This window comes from Exophiala xenobiotica (assembly GCF_000835505.1).
Source record: "Exophiala xenobiotica strain CBS 118157 unplaced genomic scaffold supercont1.2, whole genome shotgun sequence".
NCBI lineage: Eukaryota > Fungi > Ascomycota > Eurotiomycetes > Chaetothyriales > Herpotrichiellaceae > Exophiala > Exophiala xenobiotica.
The window spans coordinates 3,863,310-3,889,640 of record NW_013562493.1 but is presented as its reverse complement, the minus strand read 5'-3'; the positions used below and the strand labels follow the sequence as shown (position 1 = coordinate 3,889,640).

Sequence of the window (26,331 nt, the reverse complement as noted above, 5' to 3'; positions counted from 1 at the left end):
CTCCTGCATAATGTTTGTACACCACTGCAAACCAGTAATTCACATTCACTGTCTACAACAGGTCGTTGCTCTCTCCGCTGAGTCCCCGTAGTCACAGTATCCTGATTGCGTCCGTCATACCGAAGAAAACTGCGGCTCTGACCCCTCCTCTCCAGTCTTACCCATCTCTACGCCCGTCTGCGGCACAACCAAAGCCATGGCTGGATGGTTTACTTCAGGCACTTCTGCCTTGGATGAGCAGATTGAGAAGGCCACCTCCTCCAGCTTGGAAGACATCGCCACGAGCCTCGAAATCTCCGACCTCATCCGATCCAAAACAGTGCAGCCTAAAGATGCCATGCGGTCATTGAAGAGGCGGATAGGCAACAAGAATCCCAATGTGCAAATCTCGGCCTTGAAGCTCACCGATACCTGCGTCAAGAATGGAGGGTCACATTTCCTGACAGAGATTGCCTCCCGAGAGTTTATGGACAATCTCGTCTCGTTGTTGAAAGCGTACGGGGTCGCAGCGGTCAACGACGACGTCAAGACAAAGATCCTCGAGGTGATCCAGACCTGGGCTAGTGCTACACAAGGTCGATACGAGCTGTCATACATCAACGAGGTCTACAAGAGTCTGCAGAGAGAAGGATTCCTGTTTCCTCCTAAGACGGAGATCGCAAGCAGTATGGTGGATAGCAGCGCACCTCCAGAGTGGTCCGACAGTGATGTATGCATGCGCTGTCGAACGGCCTTTACCTTCACAAATCGCAAGCACCATTGCCGAAATTGCGGCAATGTCTTCGACCAGCAATGCTCCTCCAAGTCGATTCCTCTCCCACACCTAGGCATCATGCAGCCCGTCCGAGTTGACGATGGTTGTTACGACAAACTGACCAAGAAGTCAGGTGGTTCCGAACGTCGAGTATCCTTCGCACCGAAACCTAGTACGATGCAACCACGAAGTGCAAGAGTAGAGACGAGCAGTTTCGACCAAGACTTGAAAAGAGCTTTGGAGATGAGTTTGGAGGAGGCCAAGGGAATTTCAAGCTCTGGTTATGTTCCGCAGCCACAATCGAAGCCAGAGCCGGCGAAGACAAATGGCGTTTCCAACGAGGAAGAGGACGATCCAGACTTGAAAGCCGCGATTGCATTGTCTCTCAAAGAAGCCGAAGAACAGGCCAAGAAGCACGCAGCGTCAATCAAAAAATCTGCAGCTGACGGAGCAAGCTCAACGCAACCATTTGTCATGCCTAAGAACGACTATGAGCTGTCAGTGATGGAAGCGGAAAACATCAACTTGTTCTCGACCCTCGTAGACCGGCTACAACATCAGCCACCAGGCACAATCCTACGTGAACCACAGATCCAAGAGCTATATGAAAGCATCGGCAAACTCCGACCAAAGTTGGCCCGGACGTTGGGAGAGACAATGTCCAAAAATGATGCCCTGCTTGACCTGCATTCCAAGCTATCCACCGTTGTCCGCTATTATGATCGCATGCTTGAAGAGCGATTGAACAACACCTACAACCAGAGGAACCCGGGCTACCCGGGCTATGGCATGCCATCACCTGCTGCACCTCAAGCTTCTGGAATGTATCCATCAATATCAACAGGTCCGCCTCCTCCCATGAGTGCTGGGCCTGGAGGAGCAGAGAACTATTACTTCAGCAATGCGCCAGCCGAGTCATATGCTCCGCCTCCACAACAAACACCAATGCCACAACCTCAACGATCATACTCTTACTCGAGTCAGAAGCAAGAGACCCAAGCTTCATCGTACCCATATCAAAACCAGCCACAGCAGCAGCCAGCTCCACAATACAATCAACCGTCGTCTCCTCAGATGTACCATCAACAATACCCACCTCAATCCTCACAGCCACCATCTGCATACCCTCAATTACCGCCGCCTGATCCTCAGCAAACTCCCACGCCGCATTCGCAAATGCAAGAAGCTCCACCTCCTCAATCACAATATCCACCTCAGTCACAACAACCACCTTATCCGCAACAGCAACCACAACCGCAGCCTCAAAGCTATCATCAAAATCAGGCTCAGCAATACCCACCTCAACAGCAACCACAACAGGCACCTCCGCAGCAATCCCTGCCATCTTCATACCCTGCATATCCTAGCTACAGCCAAGATCAATTCCCTTCTGCGCCGCAACATACGCCAGGATACCCACAACAGCAGTCCGTATCACAAGAGCATCAGCCGCAGCGTGTCGCTGTAGAAGAAAGCTTGATTGAGCTCTAGTTTGATTACAACAGCTGTGCAGATTCGTACCTCTTCAGTCGAGTCGGAACTTTAGCAGAGCGAGGCCACCTTCACAGGACGTGGTGCATATTTGGTCTAGCATTATTCTAGCTTGCATTGACGAATAGCTGGTACGGCGTCTTCATTCTACATAGCTCAAGAGATACCCCACGCTGAAACAGAGCTTTTCTTTGTCTAAGTGATTGGCCTCGTGTGAGACTCGATGTCGTTCGACATTGACCGGCGAAACCGTCCAAGTAGAGCCAAAAGCGCATTTGGTCGATCAAGCTGTCTCCACTTCACATAGGTTGGCTCTTTTTAACACGACCACACCATTCTCTCGAACTCAACCCTCTGGACGACCTCCCGTGTGCAAGGCCGAATCCATTGTCCCATGCCCCGTACGTTTCTTCGTCCCATCATTCTCCGCATATCGCAGATCAAAGCAGGTCCACCCACTCACCTCGTTAGAACTTACGGATCCCTGAAGGGTCATTTTACGTCGCCAGCCTACAAGAGCGGCAAGACGAACGCCTCTTACGCCGCTTGCGCCCGAACGCGTCGCAAAACATGTCAGCACCATCACCGCAGGACGACGACAAGACGCTGTATAAAATGACGTTCTACGTCCCGACGCCTTCGACAAAGTCCGTGCTGGAGGCGGTCTGGTCCACGGGCGCGGGCACATGGCCGAACGGGCCAGGACACGTTGCTGAGGCTCCGCCCAAGTATACGGAGACTTGCTTTATCAGTTCCGGCACGGGCCAGTTTAAACCGAGCGTGCATGCCGATCCGCATATCGGCAAATCCGGGGTGGTGGAGTATGTGCAGGAGGATCGGGTGGAGATGGTCGTTGTAGGGACGGCGAGAGTGCGCAACGCCGTGGACAAGTTAAGGGAGGCGCATCCTTATGGTACGTAACACACTCCTGTGCACAGCAAAGGGCCTTTTAGGACCCTTCTAAGAGAGGCTCGAGAAGAATGGCAGAGATGCGGCTAACATGATGGAATGCATACAGAAGTCGTAGCTTTTTTCGTGACGAAGTGCGAGGATTTTTGAGGTCTATGCACTAGATAACCGAGTGAAAAAGGAGGAGGGTACAGAGTAGTAGTGAGTGGTAAGACAAAAAGGCAAAAACTCTGCCAGCCAGCTCCTAGGAACCGATGTTCCTAGAAGGTGGCTGGTGAGGGAAACTCCCTAGTGGGTTAGGTGGTTTTTCTCGATCCGAATCCGGATCCAGTGGTGTTGATGGTCGTAGTTGTTGAAATTGATAAATCCCGTTGAATCCCAATTGTATACTCCTACCAGCGCTAGTCCACCTTTTTCTTGTCCGCGCTGCGCTCTCATACCCCCCAGAATCACCCTCCCCACATCTGACGCAAAGCAGCCTTCTAGTTGAGAGAGAGAGAGAGAGTATCATGTGACATACTATAGCCAACAGTGAGAGTCGAACCCGGATGAATTTTGCGTTGTTGGTGGTTAATGTCGACAACAATTCGTCACTAGTACGCCCCTAACCGAATGCTAGTTTGACCAGACACCGATGAGGAATTGTTGAAGACAATTGGGTGTCTTTGATATATGAAGGTTACCGACGGCCAGGCATTCACTGGTCCTGCCGGTACAAACGGAGTATATAGGGCGGTGTTTGCGCGGATCAATAGCGAACACTACAAGTGCACGCTCCTGAGAACACCGCATCATGTCATACCACGTCAGTAGTCAAAATTCTCAAAGACAAAGGACTTCCCAGGCATCCATTGCTGAATGATCTTCCTCATCGCCGGCGCCGTGCAGAGATACCAATGATCCACACCCTTCTCTGCGTCACTCAGATCCGACTGCTGGATCCTCCGTCTCTTGACCATCGCCCCCGAATTGACGAGCTGTTGGAGCTTGCCCTTCTCTTCTTCGCTGCCCAGCAAGGCCTCATCACGGGTCAGATACAGCGTCAAGCAAGACTTGAGCTCAGGATACTGGCTGAGGATATCCAGCGGCAATCCCACATCACGAATCCCTACACTCCACCAGATCTTCAGCCTCGACAGGTCCAGACCGCCCATTTGGCCCAACAACGGCGTGATGCCGATTCCCGCGGCCACGAAGCCAACACGCTTCCCATCGGCCTGGTCGAATGAGAACTCGCCGCCGAACCCTCTGATGCCGATCTCACACATTCCGGCGCGCTGATGCTCGAGCCACGCCGTGGCATTCCCGACACGTCGGACTGTGATCTCAAACTCCTCGCCATGGACCCCTAACGTGTTGGGCACCGAGGAGACAGTGAAGGTTCGTATAAAATCGTCATTCAGGCTCGTTGGGTCATCGTCACGCATGTGGCTGTATCCCATGTTCAACTCAGCGTTCAGGTCCACTGCGACATATTGTCCTGGCTTCCACAGCCCGAACGTCGCAGGGTCAGACAGCGCGAAGCGGTAGCGCGTGATACTAGGTGCCAATTTGGTTTTACCCACGAGCTGCGCCGTCGTCGGAGGCTCGTCGTTGGCCGACTTTGATAATGCATCGGCCTTTTCGGTCGTGAGGTAACGTACGCGCGGATTGTACGGCGAGCGGCCCTGGGTGGCATCGTCTGTTGGTATACCCCGGAAGGGCAAGCCATTTTCGACAAGTCGTGCATCAGTGATAGTCAGGCGCACGGCGAGATTTGACTTTGCAATGATGGAGGCGGCTTCGGGGCCGACTAAGGTCTCGGTGTCGCCAGTCACATAGAGCACGGAGCCGGTTTCGAAGTCTGGGAACACTAATCCTGCCCGCGGTGTTGTCTCCAGGTTGCCGAGCGTTTGGTACAGGTTGTTACCGCTGTACTCGGGCCACACTATCGTACTTGGTGCGGAGGACTCGTTGGGTTGTTGGACGCGCACGAAGCCGGGCGGACCACCGCGGTGATTGCAGTCCATGTCTTCGTGGGCATGGGCGGAGGTGACGAAGAATAGGTCGGCTTTGTGGATTATGTCCACGGCTGCCTCAGAGAGATGGTGTGATTTCGAGAGGAGGCGCGGTTCTGGGGTGGATGAGACGATCCGCTTCTTATTGAGGTATTTGGGACAGTTCGGTAGGGTTTGGGTGATTTGGGCCACGAGTTGAATTTGACCGGATTTGCCTGTGTCGTCGGAGTCTCTGGAGCCTTCTTCAGATGGAGTTGTGGCATTCAGAGAGCCGGCGATGATGTTTCCGGCTAGTTTGACGCGGCCTCGTTCTTCGAGACTGATGCTCAGGCCGCTCATGAGTCTGCTCTGGCCTTCTTCATGTAGGACTTCGCCGTCATCCTTGCCCTTGTAGATGGTCTGGACGACCGGATCGAAACTTGCATCGACGGTTGCGCGGATACCGAGGACACTTTGGCCTATGGCTTGGGCGATGGGAGGTTCGCCTGAGCCCCAGACAGTGCACCATGGTCTATCGTTCTCGTCGAGCACGCCGAAGGCCATGAGCGGGTAGCGGGCGACCTGGTTGGCTGCCCGTGGGTAGAGGAATGGGCTGGTCGGGTTGTCATTGTACTCGACGTGGGTACGTTTGTGAATGGCCTTCTCACCCTCATGCCAGTCTGAAGTCTGAAAGAAGGCCATCTTTGGGGGTGATTGCAGACGATTTGGTTTGTATCTAGGTCGTGAAGAGAGTCGTACTGGCCGATGGCTGCGGCGATACTTTGTCTCAGCAATGAATTCTACCATAGAGAAAGCGACCGAAAGCTCCTTCAAGATTGTGTTTCAGGGTAATCGGCCTACCTGAGAATGTTCAGTGTCAAGTCCAGAAACCCTGGAAGGACATTTTATACGGCTTCACGAGAGGTGGTCACGGCAGTCCGACGTCGATTTCGAGCAGGCCAAAAGGGCGGAGATTCCAAATGCCGGACACTGTCACCTGCCATTTCGACAGTGATATAAATTGGCAAGTATTCTTGAAGCAAAGTCCGGGGCTGTAAGGGGGTTATTGGATGTCAGCATGCCTCGAAGTAGCAGGTGTTAGTCTTGGATTCTCGCCATTTTATGCTTACAAAGCTTCCGTTTAAAGCGGCACGCTCCTTTCTCGGTTTAGCAGGTCTTGATTACTCAAAGCGATACAGTATACGATACGATAATGGGTGCCTTTTGGCGGTTACGTTTCTGCTATGGCACACGGACTCCGCGCACTGATGTAATCGTTATTTACAGCATTGAAGTCATTCGCACTCGCTTCCGGTCGAGCTACTATGTCCACGGGATGAGATCCCTCTGGTACGCCAGATGGATTCCAATTCACTGAGAAACTCCAATTCCTCTACAGAGTAGAGCTTCCGAAATCTTTGCTCAAGGTCCCAGCGAATCAAGGCGACGTTCTCAGGCGTGCCAACAGCATAGCCAAAGATCAATGCTGGCCATGACCCGAGATAGCACCTCGACCAATCCTCACTGGCTTGTGGACATCGCATAATCTGCAAAGCTCTGCTGACTTGCCAGGAATTATTGGGAGGAGGTAAATTCGTTCTGGATTTGTGAGGAACTTCCTGAGACCTGGAGACCCAGTCAAGAAGGAGAGACGCTGCAAGAATATGCAAGCTCGTTGAGTGCTGCTGAAACAGTCGGGCTCGTTCCGATGGCGTCCACGTTGAGCTGCCGTGGCCTTCCTGCTTGATGCAGTGGCCTTGCTGGAGTATGGACCCCTCCCAATATTCCATTTCTTCATGGAGCTTGTGGAGCCCATGTCGATCGGGCTCGAAAGGGCGTTTGCAAAGCTGAACAATTGCAATGATGAACTTCTGGAGGCTCAGCGGAAAACCGATAACCGGGCTGTTGTCTGCCTGCGAACCATCCGGAAACGTCAGCGCTTGCAGGATGCCCTCCGCTCTTGCTACAAAATCAAAGTCCGGCTGGAAGTCCACTGCAAAGGGGTGCCGGACAGTCTGACGGAACACCTGGTATAGTATTGATTCCCAGATGATTCGATGGATTGGCCGTGCTAGAGGGGACGACTGCGATTTGGCACAACGAAGCTTCATCAATTGAATGGCACCATTCACATGTTTCGGAATATCCTGGTTAGTGCCGATGGCGAAAACCTGATATACAACATAGTCAGTGACGCTGATGTCGATCAACAACTCCCGACCGCTCGAACAAGGCAGGCTCACCCCGTGGATATACAGAAAAGTGATGCAAATCAGGATCGCATCATTGTACCGATCGCGGCTCCAATCGATGTTGCCGAGTACTTGATTGACCTTGGAAACCGCGCGAGAGTAATACATGATCCCGGCTTCGTGCATTTGAAGGTTGGCTGTAGACACGTGCAAATGCGAAGCACCACAAGCCAATGCCACATCCCTCAAACCGTCGAATTCAAGCAACATATGAACCACTTCTGGAATATATGCCGATTGAAATCCAGGATGTGCGGAAGAAAGGAGCAACAACGGCAAAAATTCCTCGAGAAAATGTCGAAAACAATCGACCTCAAGATCCGATGTGAACTTGTCTGAATTAAACAGGTCCGTGTTGATGGAGACTTCTCGGCAGACGAAGAATGGCGATGCTTTGCCTACAGAAGACAACTCCGACACCAGCAGAGGCCTGCGCTGCACTGGAACAGCCGCTGGACGTTTCAACGGTGGGTTTGGTGACTTGAAAGCCCGCTGGTGTCTACGATCCAACAGGTCATCCTTCCCAGGCCACGAGCAGACTCTTTTCGATTTGACACACTTCCCGCAGCTCGGGCTTTGTTCGTCGCATTTTTTCCGTCTGGCTCTGCCTACAATTTCCATTGTCAGCTCTGTCATCGCTCTGAAGCCAAGTGGGAACTCACAAGTCCAGCATCCAGTCTTTGTGCGGAGAGTCCCAACCATAACTACACCGATTCAGTTGTGGAGTGTACAGACATGTCATTCGCTAGACATTCGATGATGCCAGCCGACATAAAGGTCTCCTAAGGGAGAGTCTATGTGGCGGTAGGAACTGAATAAAGCCTTCTGGCAGTTTGAGGTCGAGGCGAGGGGAACGTTATCACGATGATAAGGTCGAGTTCAGCCGGACTTGACCATAAAGATTCGCTTTCTCAGTGCACCAATCAATCCCCACCCCGCCCGCGGAACCGAGAACGCCTGCATCTGAAGGAGGAGGGTTTCACCGGGGTCTTGCCCTCAGAATTTGACTTTATATTGCGCGGAAATAATTCCCATTGCATCAAGCTGTGGGTGACTCCAGCACCGGGAAATATAAGGCATTTCAGGGCACCTATTCACGCTTTACGCCCACCTATAAATCTACATCAAACCTCGAGAACCTTGGCAACAATTTCTACAGCAGCCATTAGCTCTTCGTCTTGCTCCGACCTGGCAATTATCTGAACGTTGCACGGAGCACCATCCACAACTTCAGGATCGTCTGGAATAAGTCAGCGTGAATGATGCGCCATGCCTTATCAACTTGCGAAATACTTACAATCTGGAGTCCTTGCATCAGGCATGTCAATGCTCTTGTCGGCCTTCAAGTATGGAATGATGCAAGCAGGATACTTCAAACGAGGTCAGCAATCTGATTCCTTTCACACCTCGGCCAACCCGCACTTACCGCAAGAAGATTCCACATGACGGTATATGGTGGAAGCCGGAAAGTGTCATGAGGAACTGCAGTCGTGTGGGCGCCCGGTGCAAGAATGACGTCCAAACTGTTGCCCATGAATATGTTTAACCAACCGCGGCGGAAATCGAGCTGCTTTGCATTCATGTCGAAGAGATCCCGCAGCGTCTTGATCTTTCTACCTTCTGGCGGCGGAGTATACATGTCGGCCACAGACTTCACCCATGGCTCTCCAGATGCATCAATATGCTTGAATCCCGTGCACTCATTGTCGATATCGAAAAACTGCCACGACAACTCCGTTGCCTCCTTGAAGGAAGGGAAGTTCCCAAGCATGACAATGTTATGTCCTGCCTGCTTGAGCTTCTCTGTGGCTGTTCTCATGGCTCGCATGATAGGAGGTGTCACTGGCCAGGTAGGACATTCAAGGATGACGCCAATGGTAAGCGTCTTCTTCTCTGGAACCGAATGCCATGGCATTGCGAGGGCTGCATAGTCAAAGTCCCATGGTTTTGACTTAATGACCGCCTCCAGGAAAAGCCGCAAATCCCGAGGACTCTGCGCCAGTGGTCCCGCAACTGGCATGATACCTGTCCAGCCATCCAAGGACGGATTTGCTTGACCTCCATAAGGCATCCGACCAACAGACGGCTTGAAGCCGTAGGTGCCACAGCACACTGCAGGTATTCGGATCGAGCCTCCGATATCAGTCCCTACACCCAGGATCGACCCACGCATACCCACAAGAGCCCCTTCTCCGCCGCTGCTACCTCCAGCGTTGAGTTTGAGCTTGTGGGGATTCTGAAGAAGGTCAGATATCCATTCTCAGCTTCTGGCGAAGTTGCACCTACAAGTACCCGGCCAAAGACATTGTTCTCCGAGTCTGCCGTCTGCGGAATGGAAATGTCAGTCTACTGCACGAACGTCCTTGATGGAATCGGCTTAATCTCCTGCAGATGACGACTTTGACTTCGCAGGTCACCTAGCCCCTTTCATACTCGGCAATGTCACTCACCATCAATGTCTGTGGAATGTTGGTCTTGACGTATAGTACCGCACCATTTTGGAGCAGAATATTGACTAGGGGAGAGTTGACCTCAGCCGGAGGCCTTTCAATGAAAGAAACATATCCAATAGTCGAGTGGATTCCTTTCACCATGAACGAGTCCTGCAAAAAGTATGCCTTGTCAGTCAATGTATTGGTGTTTCGGGGTCGGGAACTACCTTCAGGCTTATGGGCATGCCGTGCAGTGGACCCATGGGTTTGCCCTCCTTCTCCAGATACTCATCCAGATGTTTGGCTCTCTCGAGAGCCTGATCGAAGAACATCTCCGTCAAGCAGTTGATCTGGTCACATCAGCAGAGATACGCTTGAGCCAGCAGTGGAGACCCTGACCACTTGGTGAGCAACAGCAGCTCTCTTGCAAAATGCGAGAGTGACTTCCGAGGACGACAGCTCTTTGGCGGCCATCTTAGCAACAAGGTCGACCGCATCATACTTCTCTGTGATTTCCACCTCCTTAGAAGTCAACACGCCAGATTTGGCAGGGATGTCGAGGACACCAATATCGGCATTGGCGTTGATCTCGCCCAAGATAGTCTGAGGGAGTCGCCATTCTTGCGGTAGTTGCTTCGCAACCTCGGCGCGCTTCTTTGCGACAATTTCTCTCCAATCTTGGACCATTGTGTCGGCACGAGACGATCGAACGCTCAATTGAATCTGTGCTCTGAGCTGCCTTTCTCGGACAGACACTTACACTTATACCTTGGTCTAAATTTCGTACCCCGCAACTAGCGGTAGGTGGCCCTTGGCAAGACATCAGTCATTTGTTTTCCGAGTCTTTAGGCGGTTTTTCGATGAAACTGTCCAGTAATGTTATGGATGTCGGCCTAAGCAGCTACTGGGCATGCCGCTTCTCCGCGACATCTTCACAACCAGAGATCGTTTATCTTGCAAACATCCCAGCTTCGCGGACCAGACGTGCGGACGGAACCGTTCCTTGCTACCCATTTGGCCTCGGTTAGCCATAGATCAAAGAAGATGCCAATCGAGCGGAATTGCGCGACGTGAAGACAAGCTTGTGGACACCTCCGACGCATCGACCCTGGCCCACCAGCAGGTCATCTGCGAGCCAATTATATACGATAACGCCGTCAAAGGGGCGGACACTGTCCAGATAAGTGGCAACTCTCTTACCATATTGAGATATCTTGATGTGCATCCTTTTATCTTGCATGGCAGCACGAGTGCATTGGTGCTTTAGCCTATGCATCACAGCGATTGTCTGGCTCGTTTGAAGATGTTGCCCGTTGTTTCCACTCCTTACCATGCTGCGAGTCTGCACGCTGGTAGCTTATCTTCATTCAAGCTTCTTACTGGGTTCTCTGCTTAGCGTGTGTTTACATGCTATCTTGCGGCTATCAAAGACCAACGAGAGTATGGTATCTTCCCTTGAAGCCGGAATGCGGACGCCGAGTCGAGCCTGTTCTGCGGTGATGTGCGCCGACATAAATATCTGAATGTGAGTTCCTGCATTTTGTGGTCTTTGAAACCAGAGTCCATCTCCTGTTTCTCCATCTGTTGAATCTCCTCTCTGGTAGGAGCCCACCTTCTCGACATGGCTGCCTACAATCTTCCGGTCGACAGCGTCCCTGGGACCGTCCATCTGGTCGATCTGGAGCATAGTATGCACACCCGCCATGCTGGCGGCACAGGCGATGTCGTCCTTGTGCCCACTCCATCGGATGATCCAGATGATCCCCTGAACTGGTCGCCGAAACGCAAACTTCTGTCCACCATCTCGGTCAACGTGTATGTTGTCTTTCCGGCTGCTATTGCGCTGCTAATACGTCTCAGATATACCCTGTTCGTCGGTATCTCCGGATCTGTCGTCTACTCCGTCATTGTCCCGCTTTCTGAGGCTTCGGGTGTATCGATCAGCACTCTGAACCAGGGCACAGGTCAGTCATGACTACAAAGCGCAGGGGACCCAAGACGGCGAGCATGCTAATGGACGTGATCAGGGTATTTGTTTTTACTATGTGGTATGCATTATCACATCTAATGTTTTGGGTCATTTGATTGAGTAGAACAGGTTGGGGACTCCTCTTCTGGCAGCCATTTGCTCTTCGTTACGGCAAGCGGTTGACATATCTTCTCTCCATTGTCGGTTGCATTGGATGTACACTATGGGGGTAAGTTCTCGCCCCATTTATTCCAATCTGATACTGATGGCAGGCAGTCCCTACGCTCGCAGCGACGGCATGTGGATCGCGAAGAACATCGTCAATGGTTTCTTCGCTGCTCCGATTGAAGCACTACCTGAAATATCGGTGACCGATGTGGTATGGTCCAATCCGCATCACGGACGTTTATCCCGTATGCTAATTTAGCCTCATAGTACTTCACGCACGAAAGAGGAACCTACATGGGTATCTATGCACTCTTCTTGGCCGGAAGCAACTACTTCGCCCCGGTCATCTGCGGCTTCATTGCAGACGGCATGGACTGGAAATGGGTGTTTTACTTTCCCGCCATGTTCCTCGGCTGTGCGCTGGTCTTCTGCTTCTTCTTCATGGAGGAGACGAATTACCGACGGTCGACTGTTGGTATCGTGGAGATTGAGAGCGGGGCACAGAGCCCGGTTCTCACTGAGCCGAACGATGAGAAGGTTGTTGCCGAGAAGAAGGCCACTGTTACAGGAGAGCCCGATCTAGCCAGTATCGAGAAGGGAAGGATTCAGACCGGCAGTAACAAGTCGTTCTTGCAGAAATTGTCCCTCTGGCAGCCCTCGCCAGGCCAAGACGTCGTCGGGAGAGCCAGCCTGTCGCTCAAGTATATGCGGTGGCCCGTGATATTCTACGCTGGGTTTAGCTATGGGAGCTACCTTGTAAGTCACACCAGTCATTGTACGTTGGATGGGTGCTGATGTCGACACTACGGTAGATCTGGTTCAACGTCCTTAACGCAACAGCCAGCCTTATCCTCTCCGCACCGCCATACAACTTCAAAGCCTCGATGGTCGGCCTGAGCTACGTTTCCACTTGTCTCGGCGTGATCGTGGGGTCGTACTTGACCGGCCGCCTGAGCGACTGGTTGACGCTAAAATTGGCCCGACGGAATGGCGGGATCATGGAGCCTGAGCAGCGGTTGTGGCCGTTCGCACTGTGCGTCGTGCTTGTCCCGGCGACGCTGATCCTTTGGGGGGTCGGCGCGGCGCACCATGTGCACTGGTCAGGTCTTGTGATAGCCATGGGCGCGCTAGCGGCGTGCAACGTGTTTGGTATCACGTTGAGCGTGAATTATCTGATCGATACATATCATGAAATCAGCGGCGATGCGATGACGACGGTCATCATTGTGCGGAACACGATGAGTTTCGCGATCGGGTATGGAATTACCCCCTGGGTAGAGAATCTGGGCCTGCAGAATTGTTTTGTCAGTGCCGCGTTCATTGGCATGGCCGCGAGTAGTGCCTTTCTCATCATGATTGTCTGGGGAAAGAAGTTTCGGGAACGCAGTCGGGTGGAGTATTGGAATCTCGTGGCGGAGTTGATGAAGAAGGGGGCGGCGACTGTTTAGGTGGTCGAGGAGAAAGAGAAGGAGTGCTGGCGGTAGAAGGTGGTGTCTGCTTAGTGTTGAGGGCAGGGTAACAGGATGGGTACATAGGTTGAAAGAACAAGAGAAGGAGAGTCCTATCGACAATAGCACCGACTGGCGTTGTCGCTATCGATTGTACTGGATGGATGCTGGAGCCACCTAGGGAGCTGTTACTAACGTATTTACGAATATTGCCCGTGTTCGCCACAGCCTCCCATGTCCCCCGGAACGCTTCAATCTTGACGGCTCACGTGACTCGTTCCTTCATAGTCCCTTATTGTGCTCGCTGGTTACTAGGTGCCAGGTAAGTTAAGTTAACTTCATTACCTACTTGTAGTTCTTACTGCCGCATACTGCCATATCAGGTAATTTTACCTGCCCAATTCGGCTGACCGCCTTCATTTTGATCAGCCAGCAACGGTGGATATCTAGGTGTATATTTTCGTTTACCAGTCACGTGTCGGTTCAATTTCTCTTTTGTATTGTATCCTCTCCTTGGCCGGCAGGGTACTCACTGAGCTTAGCCTCAGCTTCAGCCTCGGCCTCTCCATGTCATGACTGCGCGTTGTTCGATGTTGTGTAAGTGGTCGGCAAGTCCGAGCAATGTCGCACTCGCGTCATGGCGTTTTTATCGTACATCCTTTGGTACACTGTCTGCAGAGGGAAGTGGCTTCCGGAAGCAAACTCCATTCTGATTTCATCATGACCTTGAGCCGGATCAGTGATCCTACGCCACTTTCAAACACCATACTTGGGGATTCCCATAATCTGGCTATATTGACTCGTGTGAGGGAAAAAAGACTTTGATCCAGAAAGCGCGGAACCCCAAGACTACCAAGCCCGTCATGTCAGATGTAAGTGGCTCTCCGTGACAATCCCTACTCCGGCAACAAGGATACTGTACCTGACCATCTGAGCAGTCAACGGAGCCTCCGGTCTACACTCTCGCAGAGGGAAGGCCGGTCAATGATCCAACCTCTTCAGTGGTCCTGCGCGGACCGAAGGTTCGCGGTGGCGGCCTCGCCTTGCTCGAGGATACGCAACTGATCGAGACCTTGGCTCATTTCCCTCGGGAGAGGATTCCAGAAAGGTACTGACCTGCCCTGTCCCGACCAGCCCGCACAGGTCCAGTGCTAGTAGTCACCGTCGAACAATCTACTGACGTTCGCGTGTGTTTGGCAGAGTCGTCCATGCGAAAGCCGCTGGGGCTTGGGGAGAATTCGAATGCACCCATGACGTGACGGATTGGTGTTCGGCAGCGTTCCTCAGCACAGTTGGCAAGAAGACGGAGGTCCTAGCTCGGCTGTCGACCGTTGCTGGAGAGAAGGGGTCTTCCGACACGGCGAGAGACATTCGAGGATTCGCGCTAAAATTCAAGACCGAGGAAGGTAACTGGGACTTCGTAGGCAACGACCTGCCCGTTTTCTTCATCAGGGATCCGATAAAATTCCCCAGCCTGAACCGGTCACATAAACGACACCCGCAGACTGGGGTCGCGGATGCAAGTATGTTCTGGGACTTCCATAATCACAACCAGGAAGGAGTGCATTGTCTGATGCAGCTCTTCGGCGGACGCGGTGTGCCCGCTTCCCTCCGTAACGTCAACGGCTTCGGCAACCACACGTTCAAGTTTGGCAAGCCCAAGGACGGCAGCTTCAAATACGTCAAGATCCATTTCAAACCGGACGCCGGCATCCAAACCCTATCACAGGAGGATGCGGTGCGCCTAGCCGGCGAGGAACCGGACTACCACGTCAAGGATATGTTCAATGCGATCGAGCGAGGCAATTTCCCTACATGGACAATGTCGTTGCAGGTTATGGACCCCAAGGACGCAGAGACGTACCGCTGGAACATCTTCGACATCACAAAGGTCTGGCCGCACGAGGACTATCCGCTGATCCCCGTCGGCAAGTTGACCTTGAATCGCAACCCCGAGAACCACTTCCAGGAGATCGAGCAGGCCGCCTTTTCGCCGTCCAACCTGGTCCCAGGCATCGGTCCTTCCGCCGACACCATGTTGCACGCACGAATGTTCAGCTACCCGGACGCCGCGCGGTACCGTGTGGGACCGAATTATCAGCAGTTGCCCCCGAATCGGGCGTTGAGAGTGTACTCGCCCTACCAACGCGACGGTCCCATGAGGTTGGACGGGAACTACGGGTCCGATCCGGATTATGGTGAGTACCGGCCGCCTTATTATTTACCTCATTTTGCAAAAGACCGGTAGCATGGCTGACACACGCACGCGCGACGTAAAACAGTTCGCTCCTCGTTCCGCAAGATCAGAAGTGGTCCCGCGGATGTCGCGCATGACGAATGGGTCGGCCGGGTCCAAGCATATTCTTCCGACGTGACCGAGGAAGACTTCGAGCAGCCACGTATGCTGTGGAAGATTTTCAAGGACACGGGCGAGGACAAGGAATTCCTACATAACCTGTCCGGACATGTTGGTAAAGCTTTGCCGGAGGTGCAGAAGGATACGATCGGTAAGTCACGAGTCTCAAGATTACCTGGCATGGTTGAGTTGTATGATTGACAATGACCTGCAACAGAAATGTGGAGGAGAGTCGATGAGGAGATCGCACAGCGTCTGGCAGATGCACTCCAGAAGGGCAACCAACGTGCCGACCACGATAAGGCGCCACCGACGCAGGTCGCTTTGGCTGCGCATCGAAGATAGAATATGCACCAGCGCGAATAACCACAGGCAATATATTGTAGTAGTCCGAAAGATAGAATGGGCATTGTGCACAGCACGATGATCGCAAGCCACAGCGGTAATGCAAGAGTTTTAGAGACAGTCCGAGAATAACCGCATCTTGGCTTGTGCTCATAATCTGATAGAATATGATAATAGCAGGTCCCTGCTCGCAGAAGAAGAAGAAAGTGCCATCGTGTGCTTTTGACAGGGGGCAAGGAGACTTTAGGCATCCCATGGGGCGTGCTGGGGAAGGAGTTGCATGTCGAGGCCAAACGACCCTCAAGTCACGCTATAAATGGAAATTCCTTGTCCAGCTCCGGCCATGACGACGTTCCCCTTGCTGTTGATGGTAATGTACCTGCCTTTGCTGTTGCGCAGATTGTAACCCTTTCCACCACCGAGATAGGTGATGTTATGCACGAGCGCCTCATCCTTGCCCACCAGCTTCATCTGCGCGCCAATATATCGCCCGTCTACGGCACTGCTGATCGTGTAAAGCCGGCTATCCGTAGCAGTCTCGTGTATGACCCAACGTTGAGCAATATCTGAATGGGAGGGTGTGGCTTTCGAGGCGGCGAACCTCGTGGCTTTGTTGCCCGGATTGGACAAGGCGAAGCCGGAAGCTTCGAACGTCAAGAAGCGGCCTTCAGTGAGATAGCCGCGGACGGCTTTGAACCCCTTTTCCGAGATGAGGGATTTCTCTTCCGTCTGGTTCGCATACGGCACAGGTGGGCGCTGGACGGCATATTGGGCCTCGCAATATGAAGAGCCGTCCCAAACACCGGTCTTGTCCTTGTGAGGTGTGGATGCCACTGGGATGGGAGGCACGGACGTGTTTGGTGAAGAAAAGTCGAACGCAGCCGTCAGGTCGGACATGTGTGCGCGGCGCCAGGCTGGAATCTGGTCGGTCACGACATTGTGTCCTTTTGCGGCCAACCATTTCTCGACAAACATGATTTGAGAATTGTGGTCAGCCTTTTCGGTGAACACGTGCCCACCACGGGTCCATGGAGAGATGATGTAGAAAGGAAGACGGAAGCCTGGGCCGGAGAAAGTGTAGCCAAACAGGTCGTAAGGATCTTGAAGCCATTCACCAGCTGTGCCGTTGGGAGAATGGTACGGAGAAACATGGTCGCCCCAACCACCTGTTTCGTCGTAGCTGATGATCAAGGCGGTACTGTTCCAGTTTTTACCCTTGGTGACAGCATTGACCACTTGTTGTTGTAGCCAAGCTCCATCGTGGGGGGAGTAAGGAGGATGCTCGGAAAGTTCGGTGGGACCAATGATGTAGGATATCATGGGAAGGGTCCCTTTTGCGGCGCGGTCATAAAAGTCTTGCAGACCAAGATAGGACATGCCACGCTCCTGCAGAACGGTGCCATTTTTGGCTTCTTGGAACTGTTGGAACCAAGCAAGTGGGTTGTCGTCAAAGTTGTCGGAGTCTTGAAAGACTTGCCAGGTCACTCCCGCTTTCTGATAGATCTCGGGACAGGTGGTCCATGACAATGGGTAGCAATTGAGGCCTGGGGACTCACAGCCCGGAACTTCGTGGTTGTCGATGTAGACACCACCTTGATCAGCTTTCTGCGGAGAGCCAGGGACGTTGATAGACCCGCTGACCCATGTGACACGATTCGGGTTGGTTGAAGCAATGACACTCTCCTGGTACATGTCGCCGATTGTCCAGCCTTCTGCAAGAGCATATTGAACTGGAAGGTCGCTGCGTTTGTAGTAGCCCCAACTCCACGGTGTGTTGTTCAGAGCCCAGTGATCGTTCAGCCCAAAGTTGTAGGCGAGGTGGTTCTCTTCGTAACCGTTTGAACCAGCATCCATGCATTGAGTGGCGTTCAGCCAATGATCTCCAAGATAGTTGAGGTACCAGGGAAGGAGATAGTCAGTATCGTTAGTCAAGCTGCTGTTGACTTGTCTATGGCTGTGTCAATGACAGTGCTGGAGTTTTGGCATTCGTGCTGACATACTGATACCAAACAGACTTTCCATTTGGGTTGACTTGAACGTTGGGATCCGAAAATCCGCGGACGCCAGCCATGCTGCCAAAATACTTCGCATGTTAGCAAGAATGGACGTCAATTCGCCCAACCGAAACTCACGTGGTCGAAAGCTCGATTTTCCTGCATGAACAGTACGACATGGTCAATGCTTGCCAGAGAGTCACCTCGCACCAGGCTGGCGAAGCCAAAGCACATCAGGGCAAAGCTCTTGAGCATCACCATCTTTGACCTGATCAACGTTGGCTGGACCCTGAGAGTCTTTGGCTCGCTGTCGCACAGGCATGAGGTTCACGCTATATAAACATGCAGTCTTCCTCCGTCGAGGTAGAGCTAAGTGCTTGGAACGTTACTCCGCCATTGGCGTAGTAGGAACCCTCTACCTATCAGAAGGCCGTGAATGATAATGCGCATCAAGATCTCGACGCACGTGGGGATGGCGTTCGAAAAGGGAGCTTGGGCCCGTGTTGTAAAGCTTGACAGTCCTTGGTTGATGCTCAGGTCCCGTGTGACGGGGCAAGCTACGGTATTCATGCCGGGATCAGTCCAAGTGACATTGCAGCCAAATAGCGGGAATATCGTGCACGCCGTGCAGTTCTTAGGATTTGGCATTGCTGGGATTTGCCTTGAATTGATCGGTTTGGTCCCAGTCTCGGCGCACGTTGCGAGAGTGCCAAGTGTCATTCGCTTGTGTACGTCTTTGACGGAGATCAACGCAAAATGCCGACCTTCCTTGCGGTTGCCGCTCCTGTATGATTCGTGGTGGTGCTTTGCATACATATAACTTTACTTGCTGTGAAACGGGGTCCTGGCCCGCTCACCGCAACACCTTGGATTGCAAACGTGTTGGTACCGTGAAGTTCGAATCGGCAAATTTTGCTGGCTCTGTGGGGCGATAGTCTAAGGGGAAAGAAATACCAAGGTCTACTGCACATCCCAGCTCATGGCCATACCGCTTCCCAGATGCCAGCCCACGTGACAGTGCAGCATCCAGATACCCATGTTGTCGGCTTGGAATCTTATCACTGCATAGCCTCTCTGCGGGACGAAGACAGTGTCCCTCATGACCGGATTGACCAGGTTGTACTCGCCTGCAGGAGAATCTTGGGGCTGTGTGGTAAAGGGGTTGTAGTTATACATGCTTGATCCCCCTGGAGTGAAGGGAGGCTTCGTGCCGGTCCATGCTACTGGGCGCGGGAAGACGGACACGACGTAGAAGGAATAACCGTGTAAGTGGAATGGATGGCCCCCGTCATCAAGATTGTTAATGACAACCTCGACCCAACCTTTCGAAAGCCCAGTGTCTGCTGTTCCTTTCCTGAACAGCGGAATGCGAGGCGAGAGCTGGTTCCGATCGTACTGGGATCGAGAGATCGATATCAATGGTTCCGGCGGTTCAGCCTGTGGCGACCAACTGGTGTGATTTATGAATCCCATGGGAATGTTGTGATGCTTTGCCAATTTCAGTGTCGTGGTATAAATAACGAACTTTAGCGGTTGTTCTGGCCAAGCAACCCGTAAGCTAGAATTTGAGGAGGCCGCCTGCAGATTGTAGTGCTCGACCTCCGGAACTGGCAGTGCCATACCGACATTGTCTGCGATTGTCTGGACGGGAAAGTTCTGGATAGGATTGAGAGCTGGATTTGGATACTTGAAGTTCTCATCGTCCATTTTGATTTCGACAAAAGGTTGGTTGGTCGAGGGACCAATCTGCAAGACCACATCTACCCGCTCGCCCGGGTAAACAATCCCAATACCTCGCGCTTCTGCCATAGCTATCTCGCTGCCGCCGTCAACTTGAAAGGGTGTTATGCTGGCACCATGGATTCGTACTGAGAACCCTGTCAACGATCCTGTATTGACTAGACGTAAACGGGTGCGCTGGCCACCCTTGAGTGGCAGCACAGGAAGGTCGATCCGGGTTTCCGGCGACAAGCAGTCGACAGGCCGTGCTGGTACCGCCAGTTCGCAATCGAAATTACCCAAGCCATTGATGACCAGAGAGTCTGGAACAGGTTCATTGCCAAACGATCTCGAGTTCATATACCAACTGAGGACGTCGTTGCTCGGCCGGTGATACCAGTCGCCGACCAGGAGCAGGATTTCGTCGTCATAATCGTACTTGCGTCGCTCGTTGCATTGCTCCGATGGACGGTGAACGACAAAGCCACCGTAGAGGCCATCATCCCGCTGGGTTTTCTCGTGGCCATGATACCAAAAGGTGCCAGATTCTTCTTGGCCGATGGTGAAGTCGTATAGGAAGCTCCCGCTCGGCGGGATCGGGTTCTGCGTCAAGCCGACGGCACCGTCCATCTCGTTGGCTCCCATCATCCTCAGTCCATGCCAATGCATGGCGAGCCCTTCATTGCTAAGCTGATTGGTGACATTCACTATTATTCTGTCTCCGGAACGAGCTTCGATGGTTTCTCCGGGAAAGTTGTCATTGAGCAGGTACACTTCTTTGGCCACACCGTCTGGGCGACGATAGCCCTTTGTGATCGTCCAGTTGTACACCAGTGTTGTAGGTGGGCGGCTAGCGTGATTCTCAGGGTGAAGTATGATCCTTAGATCTCCGGGCACTTGTGTACCGGCCGGCGTTTCTTGAGCGGCATCTGCTTCCCCAACGTTGACTGCATTTCGAGAAGCACTTTTGAGCTGACCGAAGAGGATCGCACCAAGAAAGCCGAATATCAGTAGACTGACAATCAGGTAGATGAAATAGCGCAACCACGTCTGCAGGGGTGAGAGTGGTATGGGCACGACCGGGCTACTAAGGTTCGCTTGTGATGATAATGACTTTCGTATCGAAGCACTCTCCTGGACTTTCTCATCCATTGTACCTGAAAGGCCAGCCTTGCGCCTCCTGGAGTTTGTACGCTCCATGGGCTGTCCAAGGTTCAGCAAAATGAATGTAGTTGTGGAATGACCAGTGATGGTCCCTGGTATTGACGATTAGCTGTAAATATGGAGACGGTTGGCTACTTCGGGCATTGCGGACCCGTGCCACACTGAGTGGCTAGGAGACCCTCAGGCTTCGGCACGAAAAGCGGTTGAGAGATCACATCTGTCCAGCCAAGTTGAGTCCGCTTCCTTCTACGTTTCGATCCAGACGCCGCCACGATCATTGAGGTCGAGGGTGGATTTGAGACCAGGGCTAGCCACAGCGTTGCGGCCTGCATAGGATTGTTCACCATTCACATAAGGCATGGTGGGCTTTTCACTCTTTCTTGTAACGACCTGGGTCAGGGCGAAGCATGTGGACGACGATACGGACGAGACATATTGTCACTTCTTGGCCTCCGCCGACATTAAAGCCATGTACCTAGGGCACGTAGGGGAATATCGAGTTTTTGTTTGAACTCGGACACACTGGTAACGACTCTGTGGATGTTCTGTCTTTACCACGTGATATGCCAAGAAATGAGTCAGCACGATCCGCCAAAGCCAATGCCGAGGTAAAATCAGATGCTCCCCGCATAAGTCATTGACTCTACAGTATGGGCTCGTTTGTGACATAAGAGTTTAATGCTTCCAGACGTCTGTTGACTACAATCGATTACTGATACTAACCCATTATCCAAGGCGAGCTTGATTCTTTGGTCATGTCTAAGCCAGCATCGCCTCCGACCACAATCACAGGCTCCTGCCTCTGCGGATCAACCAAATACACCGTCACCGGTTCACCCCGTGGCACGGTTCTTTGCCACTGTAGCAACTGCCAGAAGACGACGGGCTCAGCATTCGCCAACAATTTGAGGATTCTCAAATCCAAGCTCACCTTTACCTCCGGCAAGGACAAAGTCAAATGTCACAAGGACAGCAACACCAAGTCTGGCAATGAGTTATCGCGTTATTTCTGCGGAGACTGCGGGAGTCCGCTTTACTTGACGAACCCTCAATTTGAAGGATTGGTCATCTTATATACTGGCTGCGTCGACACAGATGCAAAGCACGAAAGGCCGAGAGGAGTACTGTTTGACGATAACAGGAGGAAGTGGTTCGCGGGAGTAGAGGGGGCGAGCAAATTGTGAGAGATGGATATATTCTGCTGGATTGAGCATCACAATACTGGAATGTGGGCTGATGACACCTAGCTTTCTCTCAAGGAGAGCAGACCAGAAGGAGTATTGAGCTCTGAAAATATACAGTATGAAAAGCGCATTGATCAAATCTCGGGGGGAGAGTATCATCAAGTCAGCAATAACTAAGACAGAAAAGACGCGAGAGATAAGATCACGTGCGTATATCACGTGAGAATGCTATTTTCGGCGGCAGGAACCTCACCTCATTTGCCATTTGCCATCCTGTTTTTCCTGTCTCATATCGCTTGCGCGTCCATCATCCACAGTTACATTTTGCGACGCGCAATCGCGCAGCGTTGTTCCTGCAATATTGGACCTGACTCGTCACTCCCTCTTTCCCTATCAACATACACTGTGTGCCTCATGTATGTCTCATGCGTCACTCCTGTGACAAGATTTGCACTAGGTTCGTGCTGAATCCCACCTCTCGACCTTTTCGGAGACGGGCTGTGTTCTTTTTTCTGCTGAAGATCCCTGCATGTGTTGTTGTCGCAGTCCCTATTAACAGATGCTATGGTCTGAATCGCACTTACAGCCTTTTCTTATTCCATGCACTGCTGAGTGACACAGACGGGTGACTGCTTCTTATTACTCTCCGACGATGACTTACCCTTCGCGCTCAAGCCCGTATGCTGGGAGTGCTTCAGACTCCGAGTATCTCAACGCTCAGCCTCCGCCATACACGCAGCCCGATAGCAATGCCAGATATCTCTCGAAAAGTCCAGCGGCGAACGCGTCCGGGTTCTACGAGAAGGGCGCCACGACTTCAAGAGGAAACCCTAAGAACTGGTCTCGAAAATGCTGGATCATTTTGGCCGTTTGTGTTATAATTATTGTGATCATTGTCATTGTTGTTGCTGTCGTTGTTACTCGAGAGAATCGATACCCAGACTATTCCACCTTGAATTATTCGCTGGTCGACACATTTTCTGGATCCAGTTTCTTCGACAATTTCGATTATTTCACCGGCTACGACCCAGCAGCAGGTTTTGTGCAGTGAGTATACCTCCTATCGCAATCTCTGCCTATCATGCTAATGTTCTCGTGCTCAAGCTATGTCGATGGCCCAGGATCAGTCGCCTTGAATCTGACCTACGCCACTGCCACATCGGCTGTTCTCCGAGTCGACCTCTCCGATACTGACACGACTACTGGTCGCAAATCGGCAAGAGTGACCTCGAAGAACACCTACAATGACGGCCTCTTCATCTTCGATGTTCTTCACTCGCCGTATGGCTGCTCAACATGGCCAGCCTTGTGGCTGTCGGATCCGTCCAACTGGCCCACCAACGGCGAGATCGATGTCATGGAAGCAACCAATCTTGCACCGGAAGGAAATCAGGTCACGCTCCACACCACCAAAGATTGTAAGATGGGTGTTAAACGGAAGGAAACTGGTAAAGCGCTCACAACGAATTGTCTCAATTCCACCGACGGGGATAGTGGCTGCGGTGTACAGGGCTCTACTGCCACTTTTGGAGAGGACTTCAACAACAATGGCGGTGGTGTCTACGCTATGGAACTCAGGGATGCTGGCATCCGAGTGTGGTTCTTCGATCGTGACAACCTCCCCTCTGACGTTACCACATCCACATCCAACTCAACGGACGTTATCCCCGATCCCTCGACATGGCCTGAGGCTCTGGCAGATTTCCCAAGTACAGAATGTGACATCGGAAGCCATTTTCGAAACCAAAGCATCATTGTCGACATCGACCTGTGCGGAGATTGGGCCGGACAGACGCAATACTACAACACGCAGTCGGGTTGTCCAGGCACGTGTGTGGATTATGTGAGCAACCAACCTGGTAGTGCCTATTCCAACGCCTACTGGGAGTTCGGCAGCTTCAGAGTTTACCAAGCAGCCTGAACAGTATAGGGGCTCGAAATACGTATCCATTGATTGTACTGCGATGCTCTGTCTGCAAAAAGGGGCTATTATATTCATGTTCTACATTGGTGCTTCTTGCGAGTCCTTCAACCCACTTTGTCCCATTTACTCGCTAGGTGTCACAACTGCCTCTGAGACATGGATGAACGCCAATGACAATAGGGGAGTCCTATTAACAGTATAATTCTACAGCGCCAAGAAGAGCTGCCGTCATCTCCAGATGGGTAAGACAAGAAACACAACCTCCAGCACTGCGGTTGCAATGAGAGAACCAGCAACACTCTGGATGACGATCTTCCGTTGCAATTGACGGAGTCCATAGTCTTTCACTTTGATCTTCCGTTCGAAAATCATCATCTTTTTGGCGAACTTGACCAAGCTCCAGCGAGCGCTGCCAGCCGTTTTGATACTGCCGCTGTCTGACAGCCGCTCCCACGGCAACTCCTGCCGACGAGAGAAGAGCAGAAGCAGGAAGCAGGAACCTCTCCAGCCGGCCAACAGGAACGAAAAGCCAATGATCCAGAAAGGGGCGGAAGCAAGGGCCCTCCATCTGGAGGAGTGATGGATCGAAGGCGAGGCAAATGCGATGAGAAGCATGGTCAAGAGGCCAAGCGTAGTGAACAGGATGCCGACTATGGTTACCATGCACAGTGTCTCGAACGTGCCATTCTTGACGCCCAAGCGGATGAAGTTGCGGTGCGAACAGTTGCGGAGGAGATAGTAGACGTGGTCGGCAACGGGTGCCAGGGAGGCTGGTGAATCGGAAGTCGCAAGGCCGGCCAGAGCTTGGGTGCGCATGCTAGGTGGAATGTTCAGCTCTCTGGCTGATTGTGACGTGAGAAACAGTGCGACGATGTTCTGGAGCTCTGCGCGGTTGGAGTACATTCTTGTCAGAGTCCTGTCGGAGTTGTGTCGTGGCCAGAATGCTTTGCATCGTTTGGCTTCCTGGGAAGTCACCAGGGTCTCGATGTACTGCTGAAAATCTGGAGGGAATGTCAGTCCTTGTTGTCTTTTGTGCAGGTCCAGACACTGTACCAGGATCCTGGCCGCCTTGGTCCACTTCCTCAAGTGCAACCCCCGAGTAGGAGTATGGGCCAGACTTTTCGGCCCCGGGCGTAACGAGCAACGGCGTCACTTGACTTGGCGAGTTGGGGTGCGAGTCCTCATTATAGCGAGCTTCGTAGTCCTTGAACCTGTACATGGTCTGAGCACACCGAGGTTAATTTGGCTCTGAGTGGGAACGCTTACCAGATATAGAACTCCAAGTTCTCTGGCGACATCTCTATGTGCTTGAGGTACATGTAGAAATCGTACAGGGACAGAGGACTGCCTATCAGAGTAATATATGTCAGCGTTGGACTTAACACCATTGTAGTAGCTCCTGCGTACATGTTTTGTTGGCAAGGACACAGTCCAGGGTCAAGTCGGATGGGATGGCGGCATCTGACTGAGAGCTGATGGATCCAGGTCTTGACCCGAGGCCATTCTCGATATCAGCACTGACGGACTTGGAGAAGGTCACAGGGTCTCGATATGAAGGCTTTCGATACCAGTGCAGCCAGGCAGGCAGGGGCCAGAGCATCGTGGAAGCTCTCTGCCTGCATGTGGTATGAACATGAAGTCACTTTACATTTCTCTACCACTTCTGGGCAGGGTCGAAAGGTTGACAGGGTTATATGGTCAATCGTACCTTTCCAGTTGACTCAAAATGATCAGCGATTTCTTGGGGGTTTCGCGCGGACGTCCGCCCAGTTAGGCTCGGTTGCCAGTTCATTGGAAAGGATCCTGTCCAACCTACCATAGTCGCACAAGCGAAAATTGGGCCGCCACGACGTCGCTCCTTGCCCGAGTAGGGAACACCAAGTCACGACCAGTCGACATGGCTTGCAGGTGGCTTTCAACGGTCACGACAGGTGTTGTGGGCTTGTGCCACGAGTGATTGGAGGAGCCTCACGAGCCTTTATCGGGACATGGCCGATCGTTCCTGGTTCGGACTGGTTCAGGGCCATGCAGGATGATGAACCCCGTGGTGTTCGCAATAAACATGTGGGCGGTAGGGGTGGCACCAGGAGCGTACAGAACTCTGCCCTGAGCACGTTTCTGTGGTTCTGCACATGGCATTTCCCAACTTCCTTCAGAGTTGCAGCAAAGGCCCTGCAGACGATCAACTACGTCACAGTATGTGAGCGAAGAATAATGTCAATGTTTGGGGAACTCGACCTATCCGA

General features: G+C 52.4%; 11 protein-coding genes across 12 annotated transcripts; 5 read left to right on the top strand and 6 right to left on the bottom strand.

Annotated features, from left to right (window-relative positions):
* The first annotated feature begins 2 nt into the window (after nt 1-2).
* PV05_03639 (uncharacterized protein) lies at nt 3-2,450 on the top strand. The gene has a single exon (XM_013464297.1). It carries the CDS (start codon nt 197-199, stop codon nt 2,243-2,245), a length of 2,049 nt encoding a protein of 682 aa, XP_013319751.1. The 5' UTR covers nt 3-196; the 3' UTR covers nt 2,246-2,450.
* An 82-nt stretch (nt 2,451-2,532) lies between these two features.
* On the top strand, nt 2,533-3,547 carry PV05_03638. Of its 2 annotated transcripts, XM_013464295.1 has the most exons (3): nt 2,533-2,646; nt 2,717-3,158; nt 3,264-3,547. In XM_013464295.1, the coding sequence occupies exons 2-3, from the start codon at nt 2,816-2,818 to the stop codon at nt 3,302-3,304; spliced, it is 384 nt and encodes a 127-aa protein (XP_013319749.1). In that variant the 5' UTR covers nt 2,533-2,646; nt 2,717-2,815; the 3' UTR covers nt 3,305-3,547. The 2 variants fall into 2 exon arrangements, with proteins under 2 accessions (XP_013319749.1, XP_013319750.1); XM_013464296.1 differs by having other exon boundaries at nt 2,533-3,158.
* Nucleotides 3,548-3,722: 175 nt separating this feature from the next.
* Nucleotides 3,723-6,170, bottom strand: PV05_03637 (uncharacterized protein). Its single transcript, XM_013464294.1, has 2 exons — nt 5,992-6,170; nt 3,723-5,899 (listed from the first exon to the last, which is right to left on the bottom strand). The coding sequence occupies exon 2, from the start codon at nt 5,830-5,832 to the stop codon at nt 3,961-3,963; it is 1,872 nt and encodes a 623-aa protein (XP_013319748.1). The 5' UTR covers nt 5,833-5,899; nt 5,992-6,170; the 3' UTR covers nt 3,723-3,960.
* A 255-nt stretch (nt 6,171-6,425) lies between these two features.
* On the bottom strand, nt 6,426-8,003 carry PV05_03636 (uncharacterized protein; the record flags this gene model as incomplete). Its single annotated transcript, XM_013464293.1, has 1 exon — nt 6,426-8,003. The coding sequence occupies one exon, from the start codon at nt 8,001-8,003 to the stop codon at nt 6,426-6,428; it is 1,578 nt and encodes a 525-aa protein (XP_013319747.1).
* Nucleotides 8,004-8,375: 372 nt separating this feature from the next.
* PV05_03635 (uncharacterized protein) lies at nt 8,376-10,677 on the bottom strand. The gene is made up of 7 exons (XM_013464292.1): nt 10,214-10,677; nt 10,042-10,164; nt 9,833-9,985; nt 9,669-9,707; nt 8,809-9,618; nt 8,680-8,752; nt 8,376-8,622 (listed from the first exon to the last, which is right to left on the bottom strand). Exons 1-7 carry the CDS (start codon nt 10,499-10,501, stop codon nt 8,507-8,509), a joined length of 1,602 nt encoding a protein of 533 aa, XP_013319746.1. The 5' UTR covers nt 10,502-10,677; the 3' UTR covers nt 8,376-8,506.
* Nucleotides 10,678-11,061: 384 nt separating this feature from the next.
* Nucleotides 11,062-13,587, top strand: PV05_03634 (uncharacterized protein). The gene is made up of 7 exons (XM_013464291.1): nt 11,062-11,629; nt 11,675-11,778; nt 11,842-11,862; nt 11,913-12,012; nt 12,060-12,162; nt 12,219-12,707; nt 12,764-13,587. Exons 1-7 carry the CDS (start codon nt 11,436-11,438, stop codon nt 13,397-13,399), a joined length of 1,647 nt encoding a protein of 548 aa, XP_013319745.1. The 5' UTR covers nt 11,062-11,435; the 3' UTR covers nt 13,400-13,587.
* A 339-nt stretch (nt 13,588-13,926) lies between these two features.
* Nucleotides 13,927-16,235, top strand: PV05_03633 (uncharacterized protein). Its single transcript, XM_013464290.1, has 5 exons — nt 13,927-14,271; nt 14,338-14,507; nt 14,600-15,597; nt 15,682-15,906; nt 15,973-16,235. The coding sequence occupies exons 1-5, from the start codon at nt 14,263-14,265 to the stop codon at nt 16,098-16,100; spliced, it is 1,530 nt and encodes a 509-aa protein (XP_013319744.1). The 5' UTR covers nt 13,927-14,262; the 3' UTR covers nt 16,101-16,235.
* Nucleotides 16,236-16,400: 165 nt separating this feature from the next.
* PV05_03632 (uncharacterized protein) lies at nt 16,401-17,954 on the bottom strand (the record flags this gene model as incomplete). The annotated part of the gene is made up of 1 exon (XM_013464289.1): nt 16,401-17,954. One exon carries the CDS (start codon nt 17,952-17,954, stop codon nt 16,401-16,403), a length of 1,554 nt encoding a protein of 517 aa, XP_013319743.1.
* A 1,100-nt stretch (nt 17,955-19,054) lies between these two features.
* On the bottom strand, nt 19,055-21,032 carry PV05_03631 (uncharacterized protein; the record flags this gene model as incomplete). Its single annotated transcript, XM_013464288.1, has 1 exon — nt 19,055-21,032. The coding sequence occupies exon 1, from the start codon at nt 21,011-21,013 to the stop codon at nt 19,055-19,057; it is 1,959 nt and encodes a 652-aa protein (XP_013319742.1). The 5' UTR covers nt 21,014-21,032.
* Nucleotides 21,033-22,633: 1,601 nt separating this feature from the next.
* Nucleotides 22,634-25,233, top strand: PV05_03630 (uncharacterized protein). The gene is made up of 2 exons (XM_013464287.1): nt 22,634-23,208; nt 23,266-25,233. The coding sequence occupies exons 1-2, from the start codon at nt 22,814-22,816 to the stop codon at nt 24,080-24,082; spliced, it is 1,212 nt and encodes a 403-aa protein (XP_013319741.1). The 5' UTR covers nt 22,634-22,813; the 3' UTR covers nt 24,083-25,233.
* PV05_03629 (uncharacterized protein) lies at nt 24,095-25,892 on the bottom strand. Its single transcript, XM_013464286.1, has 4 exons — nt 25,493-25,892; nt 25,352-25,433; nt 25,139-25,296; nt 24,095-25,086 (listed from the first exon to the last, which is right to left on the bottom strand). The coding sequence occupies exons 1-4, from the start codon at nt 25,683-25,685 to the stop codon at nt 24,314-24,316; spliced, it is 1,206 nt and encodes a 401-aa protein (XP_013319740.1). The 5' UTR covers nt 25,686-25,892; the 3' UTR covers nt 24,095-24,313.
* Nucleotides 25,893-26,331: the final 439 nt, after the last annotated feature.